The sequence below is a fragment of the Geotrypetes seraphini genome, chromosome 9 (genome assembly GCF_902459505.1).
Source record: "Geotrypetes seraphini chromosome 9, aGeoSer1.1, whole genome shotgun sequence".
Taxonomy (NCBI): domain Eukaryota; kingdom Metazoa; phylum Chordata; class Amphibia; order Gymnophiona; family Dermophiidae; genus Geotrypetes; species Geotrypetes seraphini.
The window spans coordinates 49,315,207-49,337,663 of NC_047092.1; the positions used below are offsets into that span (position 1 = coordinate 49,315,207).

General features: G+C 44.2%; 1 protein-coding gene across 1 annotated transcript in view; it reads left to right on the forward strand.

The window, feature by feature from the left end:
• Positions 1–22,457, forward strand: part of ANKRD26 (ankyrin repeat domain 26) — a 307,904-nt gene that overhangs the window by 102,860 nt on the left and 182,587 nt on the right. Inside the window, exons 14-17 of the mRNA XM_033958897.1 lie at positions 2,793–2,891; positions 3,263–3,291; positions 3,373–3,460; positions 3,553–3,597. Coding sequence (XP_033814788.1) covers positions 2,793–2,891; positions 3,263–3,291; positions 3,373–3,460; positions 3,553–3,597 — 261 coding nt within the window. The remainder of the gene's footprint in view (positions 1–2,792; positions 2,892–3,262; positions 3,292–3,372; positions 3,461–3,552; positions 3,598–22,457) is intronic.

Here is a 22,457-nt window from a genome sequence, read left to right on the forward strand (position 1 = left end):
CACAACATGAAAATGCCCCCACTCTCACAGCCTGCAGGCTCAGCTCTTTTCTAATGTCTGAGCTAAGACTGCTTCATTAGCTCATTTCTACTCTACATTCATTGAGGAAATTTGCAAAGTGGCCACTTGGTCATCAATCCATACCTTTACGTCTCACTACTGTTTGGAACAAAATTCCAGAAGAGACAGTTAGTTTGGACAAGCATTTCTGTAGATTGTTTTTACTTCCTGAGCGTGAACTTTCCCTCTAACCCACTTGAGTTTCACCAGGCTCATGTTTATATATCCTATATCCATTATCTTCGTCCAGAGCTATGATCCTGGCAGCTTGGGATTCCCACATGAGAGAATTTTATGCCTGCTTGTCCTCGAAGGAAGCAAAGATATTTACTTATTCCAGGTGCTCTCCAAAGACTGCAGGCATATATTCTCGCATGTGGCTGACATCATCCACAGAATCCAGTACGGACACTTCCAAGTTCACTGTCACTTTAAATCTTTAGGCAGTACCCATACCATGTGCCAGTGCCTTCTGCCCAAAGTTGGCTCATGGGACCATCAATTCAGTTATAAAGATAAGAAACCAACTAGAAGAGATAGGCAGATTGTTGCTGTCTAACTTCTACTATACAAATACAACTCTCTGTATAGTCCTCAAGTTTTTGTACTGAAGCAAGGACTTCTCTAAGTTACTGGCCACTGTAAGTTTCCTGCTCAGCCAACCCCTAATTCCTTAATCTTGATGTCACCAGTCAGACTCTGAATCAATTGAACAGTTCTTTAATAATAAAGCAAACAACTTATAGTCAGATGATAGTTCAAGCCTGTACATTCCTTCTCACTCCATTAACATATCATGTCATGCTGTGGAGATGGCACCATTCTCCAGACTTAGAAGTAATCTAAGCTGTATTTGATTGTCAGAATTAAATGGTGAAAAACCTGGTGGGAGAACACCACTCTCAGGCTCTCACTCTGGCATATGCTCAGCAAATAAGGCCACTGCTCTCCTCTGACTGAAGAAAGAGGTGGGCCAAAACTCTGTGGAAGCAGTCCAGACTAGAATTGCCCTATTCAGGAAAAAAAATTTTGATTCATTCGATTTGATTTTCTTGCCCAATTAGGTGTTTTTCCAAACATCCTGGTGGGTTTATTTTATAGCCTCTTCACCCCATTTGCCTTCTCCTAACCACACTGGCGCTGTGGTGTAAATAAAATAAACAAACAAAAAGACATTTCCTCTCTCTGTTAAATCCTAGCTCACGCTTGCAGTCTAACACCAGCTCTGGCAGGATACACATTTCAAATCTTACATTGTAATCACAAAACTGAAAATAAAATTATTTTTTCTACCTTTTGTTGTCTGGTCATTATTCAAATCTTGTTAGTCCCCGGCTCTGGTTGTCTTCTGATAACTTGCTTGCCAGGGTCTCCTTTCTCCGTGCTAACCATCCATCTTCTATCTCTGTCCTCTCCTTCTGTTTCCCTTCCCTCCCCCGGAGGTCTGGCATCTTTCCTTTTTTTCGTCTCCATCCACAGATCCACCTTTTCTCAACTATCCTTTCATCCAGCATCTCTCCCTCCATCCCCCATCACCCCAGGGTCCACCATATCTCCCTTTCTTTTCCCAACTACCTTCCTATCCAGTATCTCTATCCCCCCCTCCACACCATCCCTTGTGTTGAACTTCTCTCCATTTCTGTTCTTCCCTCCCTAAATCCCATTGTCCATTATCTCTCTCCCTCTTCTCTGTTTTTAGACCCATTATTTCTTCCACCCTAAAATCCAGCATTTGCACGTCTCTTTGAACCCCCCTTTCCTCCTTCCCTCCGTGTACTTCTACACCAGGGCCCCCCCCTTGAAGGCCTGCACCCTCGCCCCCTGCCGCTCCTGGGAGGCTGATTTTTTTTGTTTGTTTGTTTTAAATCGAATCGATTCACCCGAAGTGAATTGGTGATCCGATTCGAATCGTGACTCGTGCAGCACTAGTCCAGACTACTGGAAGCAAAGTTCTCTGGGTAGTTGAGTCCACAAAGCACCCATAATTGCTGCGACAAGTAAGTATCTTTGCTTTCTCTGAGGACCTCTCCCCTAGTTGGTTTTTTTGCTCTTTTACTGAACTGATGGTCTCGTGAGTCATCATCAGACAGGAAGGCACCAGCATGGATGCAGTATAGGCACTGTCTAAAGATTTAAAGTGACAGTGCACTTGGCAGTGTTTGTACAGGGTTCCATGGATGTCACCAACATGTGAAAATGTATTCCTGTTGTCCCCAGAGAACAACTGCTACAAATAAGTATCTTTGCTTTAAAAACCAGAGTTTGTTTGCTTTCTTTGAAATATTTCATAGTCCTTTGTCCTTTTTTTTTTTTTTTTTTTTTTACTATAGGATAATTTGACAATTAAATAAAACTATCAATTTTTAATGAACATTCTTTTTATTCTTTAAAAAGATAAATCTGGATTTGATTAAATGTGGACATTGCTGGCCAGACTTGAACGTCTCAGCAGTTTTAGAAAAATGCTTTTTAAAGGCAATATATATTTTTAATATATTGAAGATTTCAGTTATATCTTTCAGTGGAACTCTTCATTGTCAAATTATGAAACCATGTTGTAGTCTGCTTTTGCATCCCTTGCTTAAGAAGTAAAAATTAAGTATTATGGAAGATACGCTTAAAATAATGTTGATATTTGGCAATATTATTTTAATCAGTGTACCATACTGATGAATATTGGCTTCCTTATACTTCTTTTCCAATGTTAAGGCTTGCTGTGATTCCTTCCTTAGACACGTTTTACATTCCTTCTTTCATAAGTGGACCAAGAGACTATAGGATGACTAAACTTGAGGATTCAAGAAGTATAGGCTGGCCAGTAGGCCAAGTGGGTATGCAAATGACTCTTTGAAACAAACATCATTCTGAAATCATATTAATGACTTTGGATAAGCATGGCATCATTCACATAATCCTGTTTGTCATGTAGCTGGAGGTGCATGTAGAGTCTAAACCTATACATCTTTCTGAAATACTAACTGGTAGAGGTTACCAAGGCATTCTCTCTGGTAAGCATTTGTCTGTGCATAATAATTACAATTTGAATTTTAGGGCATATAGACTGAAATAATGGCAGCAAAAAGCAACAATGCATGACTGTCTTTGTCCTGCAAGCTGCTAATTTTGCATGAAATTGCACAAGATTGTGACCAGCATGTTATACTGTAAGTGGTTAACACAAAGTTTGTTTGTTTTTTTTCAGACTCTTCTGAGAAATTGTCTCTGCTACAGGTAAAAATTGTTTCTAATGGGATTTAATTTTCACTGACTAATAATGTGGGATCATATTTTCTTCCCTTTTACCTTATACAGAGAGCGGTAATACCTGCAGTTTCTGAAATACATGATGCATCTCCCAAAGAAGGATTGGTTAAAGAAAATATGGGAAAACAAAAATCAGGTATTTTATGGCTAAACTGAATTGATATGCTATGTACATATGTCAGATAATTTGCCTTTCAGCTCATGTTGCATGTTTTGTTTCTATTGCAGCTTTGATGGAAGAATTTGGCTTGGATGATGCAGATGATATTGAAGGTAGATATATCCTGACTTTGTGGTTGGGATCTGGTAGGGCTGCTCTCCGATAAAAAATATTCTATTATCTTTTAACCAGTTTCCATACTATCATACTATCCTTCTCAGAGCTTCTGCCTTTTTTTCTTTCCATCTAGTTTGCCTTTGTTCTGATAGCAAACAGCCTCACTGAAATGCAGGAACGAATTGTATTTGTTATTGGATAGTTATATAAAGTTCTCAGTCAACAAGCAGGACATTCAATTCACATTGAATGGTGATGTTGCTCAATAAGAACTGACTCGGACACAGTCTCCTGTAGCTCAGGAGACCTTTGGAAAGGCCTTCCAGTATTGTTTGGATGATCTTTGCTGCCTCTTTCATTGTGTTTACATCACCCATTTAACATTGCTGGATTTATCATTCTCTTTCAAAACAAAAATATTGAAAGAAATCAAAATTATACAGGGGAAAAAAATCCTTTATTACAGCAAACTTATCTATAACCCCAGCTGACCTAATAGAGACTTTGGGTATGTTACTGCATCCATTTTCCTTACAGGCCCAGTTTAGACATCTGCAGGAAATCATGCAAGTGTGCAAACCTCCTGAGCTCAAAAACTGTATCAGAAAGAATGTAAAAGTACAAACCTGCAAATCTAAATATAAAGAATTGGAGGAATGTAAGCCAATGACTAGAACAGTAATACTCCCAGTTCACAAGGATTATTACAAATATCACAAGGTGAAAATAAGGGAATTACAGAACACTTCAGGCTCAGCAGCTCATCTGAAAGTATTAGTTTATTAAAAATTTGTTGTACACGCAATGTCAAGTATTTCAATACATATTACAATATTAAAAAGGCCAGGAAGTTTTTGTAATGGGACTGGGGAAGCCAGTAGGAAAGGCTATCAAAATGGAAACAAACATTTCTTAAAGGAGCAGCACATGCTTCTCATAAACCAGTCATGAGAATGAAAAACAGCAGCTCACACTTAACATAGATAACAGACCGTGCCGCTGAGAGTGAGAGAGAAGCTCTCAGGACTGAGCTGATGGTTCTTCTCTCTCTAACGCTGCGGGAGTGTAGTGACTATTCTAAATGAGCAAAATCTTGCAATACAAGTTCATACAGTATACACGTGTCACATCATCACAACTGAGCCTATGGTTCTTAACTTACCTAATTCCTCTAACATGCTGAAAAGGAGAGGGAAAAGCGCTTCTGGAGCCTCGCGGTGTTTGGAGACTCCATCTCAAGCAATTATTGATGATTTTCTGAGGCGCCTATGACAGGAGCCATTAGCGTTGGGGAATCGTTCATTGGAACTGCAGGCTATGAGTGAAACTGCGGCGAGTTTCCTTGGGCTGGAATTCACACTGAGCCCCAACGCCAGGAGCCCGCCTCCACAACTGCAGAGCGCCAGCTCCCCACTGGAGGACAGTCTATCTGAAGCGACAGACTCTATCTCCTGGGAGGCTGTATCGGGCCAGGCGCTTGAAGAGATCTTGAGTGCAGGTGAACCAGCAATGGAGCAAGAGGAGCAAGACAATCAGGAGGGAGCCATGAGAACCGAAGAAGATGATTCAAAGCCTACAAGTATTCCCACTATTACTAAACCCACTAATGTTACCCTTGACTCTATATGGAACTTAGTAATTACTTTGGGTCAGACTTTGTCACCATAATTTAAAGATTTAGAAAAGAAGGAATTAAAAAGTTTGAAACAAGATAATATCGTAGTAAAAACAAAAGTGGAAAAAATTGAAAAAGACATATCGAAAGTAAATCAGATTCAGTCTACTCTAATTAGAGATAATTTGAATTTGAGAAGAAAGATGGAAATTCTGGAGAACAATATCCGTTTAAATAATCTTAGAATTTTGAATTTCCTCAAAATATCTTTGTTTTCAGCTAAAGAAATGTTAAAAAAATACTTTTACGAGATATTGGATATCCCAGAAGAAGCTTTTCCTCCTTTCTCAAAAATATATTATCTTCCAATAAATAAACAAGAGGAACAACAACCTCTACAACAACAGGATCAGAATCAACAGATGGATTTAACAACTATTTTGGATACATCATTGAAAGAATTAGCTAGACCAGCTACTTTGTTGGTCACAGTAGTTTTGTCACCTGATAAGAATTGGATATTAAAATTATACTTCAAGGATAGACATAAGGCATTTCTTGGTTTAAAAAATTCAGGTGTTCCCAGATATGACAAAAGAAACCCAGAAACGTAGAAAACAATTCTTACTACTTAAGCCAGGGGTAACTGCAATGGGTGCTGTTTTTCTATTACAATAGCCGTGTAAATGTGTTGTAAAAACAAGTCTTGTAATTATATATTCTTTGAACCTTCGCAGTTATCAGGATTTCTTACCATGAAACGTCTTGAAGGGGAAATAGTAACAACAACTCAAAAAAGAAAAAAAAATGCTCTTGTAATCACTAACAGCTGACTGCCTTTCTTGTAATTTTCCTTTATTGCTTTGTATTCACTCATTAGAATCTTGGATCACCTTATTTGGGACTTTAATATTAAGTGAATAATATCCCCCGTTTTAACTTACGGCCTCTTTTACGAAGCCGCACAGCAACAGCCCCGAAGCCCTTTAAATCTCTATGGGCATCGGGCCGTTAGCGCGGCTTTGTAAAAGAGGCCATTAATTTCTTGTGTTGAATTACTGAATATGTTACTCAATTTTCTGTATAAGAAGTGTATTTCTTGACAATTTGTTAAAATATAAATTAACATAGATAACAGATGCTGAGATAAGAAATCCTTATATTCCCTAGCCTCTCCAGCCACCAGTGTATGATACCTGCTCCTTATATTGAAAAACTTGTGCTATTCAAAATTCAGTGGACTAATAATGATGATAATTTATGTTAATATATATCTTTTTTTTAGTATGGAGGGAACATCATATAAAGGGCAGTTAGTCACATCCAGCAATCACAGCAATTTCACTTGATGCTGAACACAGCACTCTCCTTTAGCACTTTAATCTTGTTGCCCTTACAATAGCTCCTTTCAATTTTGCCCACTGCTTTCCTACTTCTTCCAGATGTTCCCATTCAGACAATTCCTTGGCATAATTCCCCATCTGAACAAAGTTAGTTCTTTTAAAGTCTAAAACCTTTGCGTTTGAATGAGCCCTTTCTGCACTTGTCTTAATATTAAACCACATCATCTGGTGATTACTGGATGCAAGATGATCACCCCCTATAACATCAGAAACACTTTCCCCATTTGTAAGCGCTAAGTCCAGTATGGCCCCATCCCACATGAGTTCCATTACCAACTTCTGGAACAGCTGTCCTTTTAGAGAATCTAGGATCTCCCTACTTCTAGAAGACCCTGCAAAAGGAATACCCCAATCAACATTTGGAATATTAAAATCACCTATTAGTAGTACTTCCCTTTTACATCTACATTTTGAATGTCTTCAATTAAATCTCTGTCAATTTCTTCTTCTGTGAAGGAGACCTGTATATCACACCAGTGTAAACATATTTTCCATTCTCTCTTTCCAGATTGACCCACAGTGCCTCTTCCTTACCCTGAAGATCCTGCAATTGTGTGGCTTTAATATGATCTTTCCAAAAATGGCAAATAAACAATGGATATAGTGATATCTTTGCTATTTTTGGAGTGATTTGGATTATAATGCCACTCCCCTCCTTTTTTTCCTACCCTGTGTTTCCTGAACAGATTATAGCCCAGTATAACTTTATCCCAGTATTGGATCTCTGTAAACCAGTGGTCTCAAACTTGCGGCCCGGGGGCCACATGCAGCCTGCCAGGTACAGTTTTGAGTCCCTCGGTATATTTATCATAATCACAAAAGTGAAATAAAACAGTTTCTTGATCATATGTCTCTTTAGCTATAAATAACAATATTATTAAGACTTAGCCAAAAGGAAAAATTTATAAACCGTAAAGAGTTTTACCTCATGCAGAATTGTCATTTCTTTAATAAGACATTAACTTTTTTTCTGAGGCCCTCCAAGTACCTACAAATCCAAAATGTGGCCCTGCAAAGGGTTCAAATTTGAGACCACTGCTGTAAACCATGTCTTTATGATTGCCACTAAATCCAAATCATCCTCTTCCATCACAGCCTCTAGAACCAGAACCTTATTTCCCATACTTTGAGCATTAGTATATACTACTTTATCCCAGGACAAGCAGGCAGGTATTCTCACAAGTGGGTGACATCATCCGACGGAGCCTCAATGCGGACGCCTCACAAGCAGACTTGCTTGAAGAAACTCGAAGTTTCGAGTCGCCCACACCGCGTATGCGCGAGTGCCTTCCCGCCCAGCGCAAGGCGCGTCTCCTCAGTTCTTACTTTTCCGCGGAGCTGAGAAGTCCGTCTTCGACTCTCCGCGTGAAGTGTTTTCACTTATGCTTTCTTTAGTCCGCGATTTTGTGTTCTTTTTCTACAGAATTGCTGTTTTATTCTTTGTTTTATTCTTTTCTTCAAAAAAAAAAAAATTTATTCCGTTCGTTCGACCAGGCAGGCCTCGTGGCCGCAGCCCTGCGGCTTCGATCTTGCAGCGGCGCTTTTTCGGCCTATGTCCCGGCCTGCAACCAGTTTTAAAAAGTGTTCCAAGTGCCAGCGCGCAATTTCACTCACGGACCCTCATCGACGCTGTCTTCGGTGTCTTGGGCCTCAACATCTCCCAAAATCGTGCCGGCCTTGCTCAACACTTAAGACTCGTGCTTTCAAGCGTCGTTGCATCCTGTGGGAGCAGCTTTTCAGCATGGAGTCTTCGATGGAGCTTTCGACCTCGAAGGGTGCTTCGCCCTCGACCTCATCCGAAGCTCTTCTGGCTTCCACAGCTTCTACTCCGAGCCTCATCAAACCTGCCTCGTTTGTACCGGCTCTGTCTTCGACGCCTGCTGCGATGCCTTCCTCTGTCTCTTCAGGTCAGATAGGGCAGCAGCCCATTCCCCCGGTGGTGCTTAAAGTGTCTAAGGCTTCTAAGTCCAAGCACTCTCACACTGCCTCGGGGGAACACGAGGCCCATGCAGGTAGTCCCGTTGGAGACGCGGATCCATCCTTGCTGGCTTCGTTCCAGACCTTGTTAGAGAAGCAGTTCATTCAGCTCTTTACTACCATGGGGCCGAAGCTTCTCTCATAAATCCAGCCTGGACATACCGAGGTCTTCCGCGAGGTCGAGCCGCCTCCTATGTCTCAGTCTTATGCACACTTTGCAGGGAGCAGAGTCTCTGCGAGTGTCTGGTATGGCATCTAGGCATGTACAGCAGGGAGCAGATTCTTTGCCAATGCCTCCATTGGAACCCTCACACTCGAAGTAGAGAGCTGCACGGGAACGGGGATGACGGGAATCCCGCGGGGATCCCGCGGGTTCCCCCTTTGGGTCACGGGGATCCCGTGGGGATGCCCCCTAGGGTCACGGGGATACCATGGGGACGCCCCCTAGGGTCACGGGGATCCCGTGGGGACGCCTCCGAGGGTCGCGGGGTTCCTGCGGGGTTGGATCGCAGTGCATTTGAGCCGTGAGGGTAGTCTCCTCCTCCTTACCTGCACTGTCGCAGCACACAGCCGAACGGAAGTCTTCCCGATGTCAGCGCTGACGTCGGAGGGAGGGCTTAAGCAAAGCCCTCCCTTCCTCCGACGTCAGCGCTGACATCAGGAAGACTTCCGGTCGGCTGTGTGCGGCAGGGCAGGTAGGAAGAAGGCAATGGCGAACGAAAGAGGGGGGAGGGGGCGGTCCGCCCCGAAGAATGTGCACAGCCGGTCAGGTCCCTCGATCGACCGACAACAGGCCCGGCCGACAAACCTCCCTGCCCTGTAGCCGCGAATCTAAATTACCTCTTACAGCAGCTTCAATACTCCAGCTGCTGTAAGAAGGTAATTTAGATTCGCGGCTACAGGACAGGGAGATTTGTCCGACCGGGCCTGTTCTGTTGTCGGTCGGGTGCGGAAACGCCACAAAGGTAAGGGGCAGGGAGGGAGGAAAGGTGGAGTAGAGAAGAAAAGACGCTTAAGGGGGGAGAAGGCCGCTGAAAGCACTGGGGAAGACAAAGGGGTGGAGAAGGACGCTGAAAGGACATGGGATAAACGGGAGGAGGGGGGGAAGGATGCTGAAAGCACATGTGGAAGACAGAGGGGGGTAAAGGACCCTGAAAGCACTGGGGAAGACAAAGGGGTGGAGAAGGCCACTGAAAGGACATGGGGAAAACAGGGGTGGAGAAGGCCACTGAAAGGAAATGGGGAAAACAGGGGAGGAGAAGGCCGCTGAAAGGACATGGGGAAGACAGAGGGGGGAGAAGGCCGCTGAAAGGACATGGGGAAGACAGAGGGGGGAGAAGGACGCTGAAAGGACATGGGGTGAGGCAGAGGGGGGAGAAGGATGCTGCCTGACAGGACATGGGGAAGATGGTGGGGGAGAAGGACACTGGAAGGAAATGGGGAAGAGGGAATGGGGAGAAGACCCTGGCAGGGAAGAAGACAGAGGTGCCAGACTATGGGGGGAGTGGAGGGAAAAAGATGGGTGCCAGACCAATTTGGGAGGGGGGAGAAAGGGAGAGGCACAGTAACAGAGCAAATGGAAGACACAGAGAGAAGAGAGGCAGTGGATGGAAGGAATTGAATGAGAATATGAAGAAAGCAGAAACCAGGCAACAAAGGTAGGAAAAAAATTCTTTTTTTTTTTTGCTTAAGGATAAAGTAGTATATTAGTTATGTTGATAAAAATTTATAAACATTAGAGGCTCTGGTAGAAACCCGTTTACAAAGTATGTATTCTTCCCAATTAATATTTCCAAATTAATAGTCTTTTTGCTTATTTTTAAATGGGTTTCTACCAGAGCCTTTAATTCAGTAGCATAATTAAATGAAATAACTATTTCTGTAGTTTATAGGGATGGGCGGGGACGTAGGGGATTCCTCGCGGGGACGTAGGGGATTCCTCGCGGGGACGGGTGGGGACGGAGGGATTCCTCGCGGGGACGGGTGAGGACGGGTGGGAGTCCTCACGAGGACGGGTGGGGACGGGTGGGACTTTGGCGGGGACGGGTGGGATTTCTGTCCCCGCGCAACTCTCTAACTCGAAGCAAGGAGCAGAGTCTTTGCGAGTGCATCGAGGTTCCTCCTCTCAGCCCTATCCATTCTCTGGGGGCTTCGACTGGGACACGTTCTCCTCGATCATCGAGGCCTGCTTCGAGACACACCACCTCTCATCACAGATCGAGGCATTCTTCGAAGCATTCATCCAGGCATGCCTTGCCTCATCGCAAGCAGTCTTTTCTTCAATTTTCTACCAGAATTCGATGATGATCTCCAGAGTCCTCAACTATAATTTTCATTTCATCACCTATTTTGAGTTCTTTCTTTCCATTCTTCCAAAGTTCATGCCTTATCTGGATTCTCGTATGCACTTTGAATTCTAAGAAGTCCTTGCATCCTTGTCACAACTCCAGCTGCAGCTTCTTCAGTTGTCCTATGATGCTTTCGAGCTGTCTGCTCGAGCTACTGCTTGCTCTGTGGCCATGCAACGTCTGGCTTGGCTTCCTACTATCGACATGGATCCTAATTTACAGGACCGGCTGGCTAATGTTCCTTGCGCTGGCAATGACCTCTTTGACAAGCCTATAGAGGCGACCACCAAGAAGCTCTCGGACCATGAGAAGTCTTTTGCATCCATTCTCAGACCGAACCGAAGCCAGCTCCTCCTCGTCCTACACGCCCTCCTCAAATCTATCAGCGGCGTTTTCCTCCAAAGCAGGCTCCTTCTACTTGCTAGCCTGTCAAGAGGCAGCATCCATAGAAGCAGCAAAATCCTCAGCCACCTGCTGTATCTAAGGCTCCTCAGCCTTTTTGACTGTCTCGAACGGAGCATAACCTCAGTCGTTCTGCCATTTCCCGTTTTTCCCCCCATAGGAGGTCATCTCCATCATTTTTACCACCGATGGACGACGGTTATTACCGACCTCTGGGTCCTTTCCATCATCAGGGAGGGATACTCTCTTCAATTCATCAAGTTCCTCCAGACATCCTCCAAGAGAGTATCCTTCAAATCCCTCCCAGACCGCCCTTCTTCTTCAGGAAGCTCAAGCTCTACTTCATCTTCGAGCTATCAAGCCCGTTCCTCTGGCTCAGCAGAACAAGGGTTTTTACTCCCGGTACTTCCTTGTTCCGAAGAAGACGGGCGATCTGTGACCTATTTTGGATCTCAGGGTGCTCAACAAATTCCTAGTCAGAGAAAAATTTTGCATGTTGAGCCTGGCATCTCTTTATCCCCTCCTCAAGAAGAACGACTGGTTATGCTCTTTGGATCTCAAGGAGGCCTACACACACATTCCCATCCATCCGGCCTCTCGTCAGTACCTCAGATTTTGGGTGGGGACTCTACATTTTCAATACAGAGTACTTCCTTTCGGTCTGGCCTCCTCACCCAGAGTCTTCACTAAGTGCCTGGTTGTGGTGGCCACTGCTCTCGGGAGCCATGGTCTTCAAGTATTTCCATACCTCGACAACTGGCTCATCAAAGACTCCACGTCTCAAGGCGTCGTCGTAGCGACCCAACGGACTATCTGGTTCCTGCACAGTTTGTGATTCGAAATCAACTTTCCCAAATCCCATCTACAGCCGTCTCAGACTTTCAATTCATCGGGGCCGTTCTGGACACGATCCAACTTGGAGCATTCCTTCCTCAACAATGTCTGGAAGCTCTTCTCCAGCTTTGTCATGCAGTGTCCTCTCGCCCTTCCATTTCGATGAGACACATGATGGTTCTTCTGGGTCACATGGCTTCCACAGTACACGTGACTCCGTTTACCAGACTTCACCTCAGAATTCCTCAGTGGACCCTGGCATCTCAATGGACGCAGGTTTCCGACCCTCTGACTCGACACATCCAGGTCACTCCTGCTCTGACACAGTCTCTTCGCTGGTGGATGCTCTCTTCCAATCTATCCAGAGGCTTACTTTTTCACACGCCCCCCCCATCAGAAAGTTCTCACGACTGATTCTTCAACTTACGCTTGGGGGGCTCATCTAGATGGTCTCCGTACTCAAGGCTATTGGACCATTACAGATCGTCAGTGTCGCATCAATCTACTGGAACTCAGGGCGATTTTCAATGCTCTCATTGCTTTTCAGCATCTACTTCACGACCATGTAGTCCTCATTCGAATGGACAATCAGGTCGCAATGTATTATGTCAACAAACAAGGCGGCACGGGAAGCTCTGAAAGTTTGGGATTGGGCAATTCGCCACAACACCTTCCTCAAAGCTGTCTACATTCAGGGGCCGGACAACTTGAGTCGTCTTCTACATCCTCACGAATGGACTTCTCCATTCCATACCCCTTCATCACATCTTCTCTCATTGTCGAACGCCTCAAATAGACCTCTTTGCAGCCCCCCACAACTACAAACTGCCTCAGTTCTGCTCCAGGATCTACACTCCTCATCGCCTCGAGGCAGATGCTTTTCTTCTGGACTGGACAAATCTCTTTCTATATGTGTTTCCTCCATTCCCTCTCATTCAAAGGACACTGGTCAAGCTGAAGATCGACCATGCCACCATGATTCTGGTTGCTCCTCGGTGGCCCAGACAACCCTGGTACTCCCTTCTCCTTCAACTCAGCAGCAGGAAGCCATACCTTCTACCAGTTTTTCCCTCTCTGCTTACGCAGCATCAGGGATCTCTCCTTCATCCCAACCTGCAGTCTCTACACCTGACAGCTTGGGTCCTCTCAACGTAACTCCTCTCCAGTTTTCTCAATCTGTGAGAGATGTTTTGGAAGCTTCACGAAAGCCTACTACTAGACAATGCTATCACCAAAAATGGACTACATTTTCTACTTGGTGTTTTTCTCATCATAAGGAACCTCAACATTCCTCCTTATCTTCAGTTTTGGGCTATCTGTTGCACCTTTCTCATTCTGGCCTCAAGTCTACATCGATACGAGTCCATCTTAGTGCAATTGCTGCTTTCCATCAGCCTATTGAAGGGAAACCTCTCTTTGCTCATCCTGTGGTTTCCAGATTCATGAAAGGACTTTTCAATGTCAAACCTCCTCTCAAACCGCCTCCTGTGGTTTGGGACCTCAATATTGTTCTTATTCAGCTGATGAAACCTCAATTTGAACCAATGGATAAAGCTCATCTGAAGTATCTCACTTGGAAAGTGGTATTTCTCATTGGCCTCACTTCCGCTAGATGAGTCAGTGAGCTCCAAGCATTAGTTGCGGATCCACCTTTTACAGTGTTCCATCATGACAAGGTGGTTCTCTGCACTCATCCGAAATTCCTTCTTAAAGTGGTCTCTGAATTTCATCTCAACCAATCCAATGTTCTTCCAGTGTTTTTTCCAAAGCCTCATTCTCATCCTGGAGAATCAGCTCTTCATACTCTGGACTGTAAACGTGCTTTCTATTTGGAACGCACCAAACCACATAGAACTGCTCCTCAACTTTTTGTCTCCTTTGATCCAAACAAGTTAGGACGACTTATTTCTAAGCGTACCATCTCCAACTGGATGGCGGCTTGTATCTCTTTCTGCTATGCCCAGGCTGGATTACATTTACATTTACATTAGAGATTTTTATTCCGCCTGTGCCTTTCGGTTCTAAGCGGATTACAAAATTGGAAGAGAACTGGACATTTCCAGGAAGTTTACATATCAGGAATATAACAAGTTTACATATCAGGAATATAATATGTTTACATATCAGGTTTAAATCACAGGTAAGGATAGCAGTACATTCAAGTTAAGGAGATTATTACATAGCGCTGAGGAAGAAATATTGGTTACATATGGAGGTTGCTTACATGGCGTTGAGAGATGTTGTAGGAATGATGAATATGAAGGAGTAATTGTGTATGTGTAGGCAGGAGGTTAGAGTGATGGTAGGTGTTTTTTAAATAGAAGCGTTTTGATTTCTTTTCGGAGAACTTTGATGTTTGATGTTTTGGTCAGCAGTTTGGAGACTGTTGGGTCAATTTTCGCTGCCTGTGTCGCTAGAAGGTTATCGTAGAGTTTCTTTCGTCTGGTACCATTGAAAGGGGGGTATGTGAATAGGCTTTGAGCTTTCCTTGTTCTGTGTGTGAGGTTGCGGTATAGGCGGTTGTTTAGGTAACTTGGTGCAGCTCCGTGGGTTACTTTGAATAGAAGACAGTAGAATTTGAATTGTGATCTTGCTTTTATTGGAAGCCAGTGAGAGTCTAAGTAAGCATTTGTGATGTGGTCGAATTTGCTAAGCGAGTAGATGAGTCTGAGGGCTGTGTTCTGAACGGTTTGTAGTTGTTTTATCATGTAGTTTGGGCATGATAGGTAGAGGCTGTTGCAGTAGTCTAAAATACTAAGTACCAGGAATTGGACAATGATTCTGTATTGGTCTCTGTCTAAGAATTTTCTTATTTTTCTAAGGTTTCGCATGGTGTAGAAAGCTTTTTGGATGATTTTGTGAATTTGTGTCTGCATTGTACAGCGTCTGTCTAGTTGTATTCCCAGGATTTTGAGAGTGGTCTGTATAGGGTATTTGATTGCATTTATTTCCAGTTCTGTAACGGATTGTAGTTTTTCCTTCTCTAGTAATAGGAATTTTGTTTTATCCGCGTTTAGCTTCAGCTTATGGTTGGTCATCCAGTTTTCTACTGTTACCAGTGTTGTTTTCAGGCATTCTGTGGAGCTGGGGTCTTGGATGTCGAAGGGAAGGAGGATGGTTATGTCGTCCGCATAACTGAATGAGGTTATATTTAGGGTATCTAGGGTTGTGCCTAAGGAAGCTATGAAGAGGTTGAATAGTATGGGCGATAGTGGTGATCCTTGTGGTACTCCGCAGGGGTTGGACCATGAGTCTGATATAAAGCTCTTTTGACTTAACTCTGTATGTTCTTGTTTTAAGGAAACCTTGAAACCAGTTATGAACTCTACCTGAAATTCCTATGGCGTCTAGTATCTGGAGTAGTATGGGGTGGTCTACTAGATCGAAAGCTGCTGAAAGATCAAGTTGGATGATTAGTAGTTTGTTTCCTTTGCTGAGCTGTTGTCGGGCTATATCAATTAAGGATACCAGTAGTGTTTCTGTGCTATGATTAGTTCTGAATCCTGATTGCGATGGGTGAAGAATGCGGTGGTCCTCTAGGTAGTTGGAGAGATATTGTGCTACAAGACCTTCTATTAGTTTAACGTATAGTGGGATAGAAGCGATTGGTCTATAATTTATTGGATTGTCTATTGGTCCTTTGAGGTCTTTCGGTATTGGAGTAATTATAATTTCGCCTAGTTCTGTTGGGAACTGACCTTCATTGAGAGTGGTTTGCAACCATAATGTGAGATTAGCTTTGAATTTTGTGGATGCTGTAGCTAGTAGGTAGGATGGACAGTTGTTCAAATCACATGAGGATTTGCTGTATTTTTTGTAAAGTCGATCTAGGTCTGACCATTGTATTGTTGGGAAGTTGGTCCAGATCCTATCTGCTGAGATGGCATCGTCTGTTGTGGAATTTATTAGTATTTCTTCTATGTTGTTTTGTGAGTTATTGAATGTGGATCTGATTGTGATGATTTTGTGTTTGAAGTGATCCGCTAATTGGTGAGCTGTTGGAGGCTGGTTTCCTTGGATGGCTAGGAAAGGGTTGGTATCAGTGAGATTTTGTACCAGGTTGAAAAGTTTTTTTGTGTCTGGTTTCTCGGTGCCAATGAGTTTGGAATAGTATTCTTTCCGTTTTTCCTTCAGTTTGATTTTATATTGTTTGATTTGGATTCTCCATTCTGTTTTGGTGTTGTCTTGTTTCTGTTTTTTCCATGACCTTTCTAGTTGTCTGCATTGCCTTTTTAGGTGTAGGAGCTCGGTGTCACACCATTTGTCAGATGGCCTACATATTTTATTTTTTGTTTTTATTGGAGCTAGATTATTCAAGGTAGATTCACTTAGGGACCGCCAGCTGTTTATGATTTCTATAGGGTTATTGGATTCTAATGCGGGGTCTACTGTGTCCCAGAATTTGGTTGGTTCAATTTTCTGTCTAGTCTTGATGCCCATACGGTCAGAGCAATGGCAGCTTCTGTAGCTTTCCTCAGATCTACTCCTATTGAGGAAATTTGTAGAGCTGCTACCTGGTCCTCGGTTCATACCTTCACTTCTCACTATTGTCTGGATACTTTCTCCAGACGGGATGGACAGTTTGGCCAAACAGTATTGCAAAATTTATTCTAAGTTGCCAACTCTCCCACCATCCCACTTTGGTTAGCTTGGAGTTCACCCACTTGTGAGAAAACCTGCTTGCTTGTCCTGGGATAACAGTTGTTATCCAGGGACAGCAGGCAGCTATTCTCACATCCCACCCACTTCCCCGGGTTGGCTTCTCTTCTAGCTATCTGAACTGAGGAGACGCGCCCTACGCTGGGTGGGAAGGCACTCGCGCATGCGCGGTGCGGGCGACTCGAAACTTCGAGTTTCTTCAAGCAAGTCTGCTTGTGAGGCGTCCGCATCGAGGCTCTGTCGGATGACATCACCCACTTGTGAAAATAGCTGCCTGCTGTCCCTGGATAACAACTGTTACGGTAAGTAACTGCTTTTCAGATACTGCCCTTTTTTCCTTTGTGTTTAGGGTTATTCAGTAATTCACTTACCTGAAGGCTTTGATCACCCAGCCAGTGGCATACCTAGGGTATGTGACACCCGGGGCCCATCATTTTTGACACTCTCTGGCCCATCATTTTTTGACCCATTCCCCCCCCCCCGCCCCACCCTTGGTATGCCACTGCTACGGTTCTTCTCTTCAATTATAAAACAGCAGAAAATCCGGTGCTAGAAAAAGGCTAAGAAGCTTGCAGGAGAGGCGAAAGCGCCCTTTAAAGAACGCCCTCCCGATCTGGCTCTATCCCTCCCCCTTCATGATGCCACCAGACAGCGTTCTCAGCCATTGGTCGACCTTGCCTGGGGGGTGCCGCGGGGCAAGAGGGCTTGGGCTCCCTCTTGTCCTGAACATAGTCGGGGGTTTGGGGTGCCGTGGGCCAGGAGGGCTTGGGCTCCCTCCTGCCCGGATCGTTTTAAGGTGGGGGGGGATTCTGTAACCGGTGTTGTTTTTGACAGACATCGGTTACAGAATCCAGCTTTTAGGCGAAGGACTGGCTCCTCCTTCACCTAAAAGCCCTTGTTTTGGACGTTTGGGGCTTAGGCGTTTTTTTGGTTCATTATGGGGTATAACTGTAGACGTTGTGGGGGGATAAGTGTAGACATAGTGGTGGTCTGGGCATTTAAACAGCTGAATGTAGAGGCAGGCCATTATCAAAACAAGGACGTTTTTTTTGGTTATGGACATTTTCCCTGCTTCTGCTTTCAACGTTTAAGGCCTTAGGCCAAAAAGGGACTTAGATGTTTTTTTGATTATACCCCTCCACGTGTTTTTAAAATTTTATTGTTGTTAGATCATTTTGACTTGGCCACGAAGGTAAGGGGGAGGGAGGGAGGGAGGGAAGCTGCTGAAAGACATCTAGTAAACCTTGCAGGCTTGATTGTGCAGGGAATTATTTTTTGTAAAATCATGTTTTGTTATGTGACTGGCATTATTTAGATTTTAATTTCTATGAATGAATAGAATGAAAATGATATAAAAGTTGTTTTTATGTGCATGCGCTGAAGGAAAGTGGAGAGAGAGTGGTCTGAGGACGCTGAAGGGAAATGGGGAAGAGAGAGTGGGGAGAAGACGCTGATTTATAAATTGACAATTGTACAGAATATTTATTTTTATACTTTAATATAATAAGTTCAATATAGAACAATTCAAGGCTTGTGTGGATGGAATCGGTGTCAGGTCAAAAAGCGCGCCTGGACATAGGCGCGCCCAGATAATTGAGCGCAGCGCGCGCCCGCGCGCCGCTCTAAATTACTGTTTTTAGTGCTCCGACAGGGGGGTGGGGGGGGAACCCCCCCACTTTACTTAATAGACATCGCGCCGTGTTGTGGGGGCATTGTGGGGGGTTGTAACCCCCCACATTTTACTGAAAACTTCACTTTTTCCCTGTTTTTAGGGAAAAAGTTCAGTTTACAGTAAAATGTGGAGGGTTACAACCCCCCATAACGCCGGCGCGATGTCTATTAAGTAAACTTTGGTTTGCAGGGATGGGGACCGAGCTTACGGGGATTAGTCCAATAAAATGGTATTTTCTTATTTCTCATTATTTGTTTTATTTTTATTTGTTAATTTGTAAAGTGGTGATTGTTATGTATCAGTTTTTTCAAATTTACATCTACTGTCTATATATTCTGCACAGTATTAAGAGGACATGCATTACTGTGTTTGTAGTGTTGCATTGTATATAGAGTCTGGTTTCTTGGCGGTTCACTTTAACTTTTGTCTACATATTTCTGTTTTTAGTTTGTGATTATTCCATATTGGGTGAGGGTGTATTTGTCTGTATGTATGAAAGGGACATGGCTTTCTGATAGCATCGACTGTACAGGATCAATTGACTGTGCAGGATCTGGCTTGTTTAGTTTTATAATGTATGTGTTGGTGTTCTAGGCTGGGAGGAGATAGGCCTGTACACCACAGGTGTTGCCGCCTTCCCAAAAGACAAGCTTAGGTTTTACTTCTTCACCCCCAAGCACAACTCAGGGCAGTGCACAGGCTGCTCCAACAATAAAACACAAAACTCAAAACTTTCAGCTACTGGTTTCTTTAGTTCCTGGGGTGGCTAGAACCCTGCAATGTCCCCAGCATAATCCTCTGGCAGGCTTTAAAACAAAAAGCCAAAATGCAAAACTCCAGGGAGGAAAAAACTGCTTGGCTTAACAGCCTACTCACAATCCATCTGCTGTTCCTCCCAGTCAGGCAGAACAGTCCTCTTGGCACTCCATATCATAGTCCTCAGGCTGGGCTTCTGAGACTGGTTTGGTATGGCTGTCTTCCAGTTCCTCCATCTCCCAGACCTCAGAGAAACTGTTTTGTGCTGGCCATGGTTCAGCTGGAAGGACTGGCTTCCTTCCCAGCTTACGTTCAGCTGCTTGTTCCAGCTGTTTCTCTCCTTTCTCTGACGAGGAAAGCTCAGTAAATGGGAGCCTCGGCCACCAGCCATGCCCCCTTCTAGCAGGGATAGACAAACTCTTAAAGTGCCCTGCATTCTCAATGTCAGCCTGAGCTCTGGACACTCTTAAAGGGACGGGTTCCTTTCTAAAGTTGTGCACAGGATTTCTAAGCTGTTCAGGATGTTTCCTATACCTGGTAACAGTGTTTTTAATGGGGCTTACAGGGACTTTCTCCCTATTTCTGGTAGGGCTAGCCAGCTTCCTGTCACAATGCAAGGTGAAGGGTTTCCAGCAACTTGTCTTATCTGTCCTCCAGCTGTGAAAGTACATGGTACACTCAAGCTTATGACACCTTTGAGCTTACCTCTCGAGCTTCAGCTATGTCAGTAGCCATGCGTAGACTTGCATGGCTACGAGTTTCAGATTTGGAAATCAATCACCAGAATCATCTCGCCAATGTACCATGTTTGGGTGATGAGCATTTTGGAGACTCAATGGACACAGCCATGCATAAGCTCTCCATCCACAAGACTCACTGGGACACTTTGGTCAAACCAAAGAAAAAAAACAACTTCCTCGTGACCCTTCAAACCTGCTCCCTCCTACCAACACGGGTTTGCTGCCAAAGCTTCTGCACCAGCCCGGCCCCCACCAAAGAAACAGAAGCAGCAATCACGTCCGCCTAAAGCCCAGCCTGCTGCTCAACCTAAATCTTTACAGTCGTTTTGACGTGTTTTTTTAAGAGCATAACCACAGTCCCGTTACTCCAAACTCTTCCTTAGCCAATCAGAGGGCATCTACAGTACTTCATCCATCGTTGGGAGCTCATCACCTCCAATCTCTGGGTGTTACAAATTATCTGGGAGGATTACTCTCTATGTTTCACCACCCTCCCTCCAGATCATCCTCCAAGAGAGTCTGCTTCCAATCTTCGACAGTCCTTTCTTCTTCTTCTTCAGGAGGTTCAAGCCCTTCTTCTCTTCAATGCCATCAAGGAAGTTCCTGTGGATCAACAAAACCTGGAGTTTTATTCTCGCTATTTTCTGGTACTGAAGAAGACAGGAGGTCTGCGACCAATCTTAAACCTCAGAGCTCTCAACAAATTCCTGGTCAGGGAAAAGTTTTGAATGTTATCTCTGGGAACTCTGTATCCCCTCTTGGCTCACCTCAACTGGCTATGTTCTCTGGGTCTCAAGGAAGCCGACACTCATACCAATTCATCAGGCTTCCCTGAAATGCCTCCATTTTCAAGTGAATCATCGTCAATACTAGTACAAGGTCCCTTTGGCCTGGCATCTTCTACAAGGGTCTTCATGAAGTGCCTAGTTGTGGTAGCCTTGAGGTCGTACCGGTGTCCAGGTCTTCCCCTATCTAGACGACTGGCTGATCAAGGATCATTCATCTCAAGCTGTCACCTTGGTGACGAATCACACCATCTCGTTTCTTCAGATCTTAGGTTTTGAGATCAATTTTCCCATTCTTCTCAAAGTTTGCAGTTCTTTGGGGCCATTTTCAACACCACTCTCATGAGGGCGTTTCTTCCACCAGATCAACAAACCACTCACTTTCAGCTTTGTCAGTAAGTCTTCTCTTTACAGACCATTTCAGCCAGACATTTGATGGTTCTTCTGGGCCACATGGCATCTACGGTCCATGTTACACCGCTGGCCAGACTCCATCTCAGGACTTCTCAGTGGGTCCTCGCTTCTCAGTGGTCTCAAGCGACAGATCGTCATTCTCAGCACATTTCTGTGACATCGTCTCTTCAACAGTCGCTTCAGTGGTGGAAGATTTCCTCCAATCTATCCAGAAGTCTCCTGGTCCACATGCCTCCTCCTTAAAAAGTGATGACAATGGACACATCGACTTATGCCTGGGGGCACATCTGGATGGCCTACAGTCTCAAGGTCATTGGTCCACCAGGGAATGCAATTTCCACATAAATCTCCTAGAACTCAGAGCAATTTATTATGCCCTCAAAGCCTTTCAACATCTTCTGGCCAATCACCTCCTCTTGATTTGCACAGACAATCAGGTGGCGATGTACTATATAAACAAACAATGGGGCACGGGGTCTCTCGTTCTTTGTCAGGAGGCTTAGAAAATCTGGCTTTGGGTGACTGCTCACAACATTTTTCTGAACGCAGTCTACATTCAAGGGGAACAGAATTCATTAGCAGACAACCTAGCAGAATTCTTCAACCTCATGAATGGACACTAAACTCGACAGCGCTTCATCACATTTTTACTCAGTGGGGTCTTGTTTGCATCGCCCCATAACCACAAGTTACCCCAGTTTTGTTTCAGACTATACACACCTCACTGCCTCGAGGCGGATGCATTCCTCTTGAATTGGATGCAAATGTTTCTCTATGCATTTCCACCCACTCCTCTCATTTTGAAGACTCTTTTCAAACTCAAGCAGGAGTCAGCCACCATGATTCTCATTGCTCCTCAGTGGCCAAGGCAGCATTGGTTCTCCCTTCTACTTCAACACAGTGCCAGAGAACCAATACCGCTGCCTATCTTTCCTACTCTGCTTACACAGAATCAAGGATCTCTTCTTCATCCAAATCTCCAGTCGTTACATCTAACAGCTTTGGTATCTCTCGGCCTGAATGCTTCTGAATTTCATCTTTCTCAGCCTGTCAGACGCATTGTAGATGCTTCCAGGAAACCAGCCACTCAACAATGTTATCAACAGAAGTGGACTTGGTTTTCTTCCTGGTGTCTTCTTCATAATCATAACCCATATTCCCTGTCAGTTGAGCTGGTATTGAATTATCTCCTCCATTTATGATTCAGGACTCAAATCTACTTCTATTAGAGTCCGTCTGAGTGCTGTTACA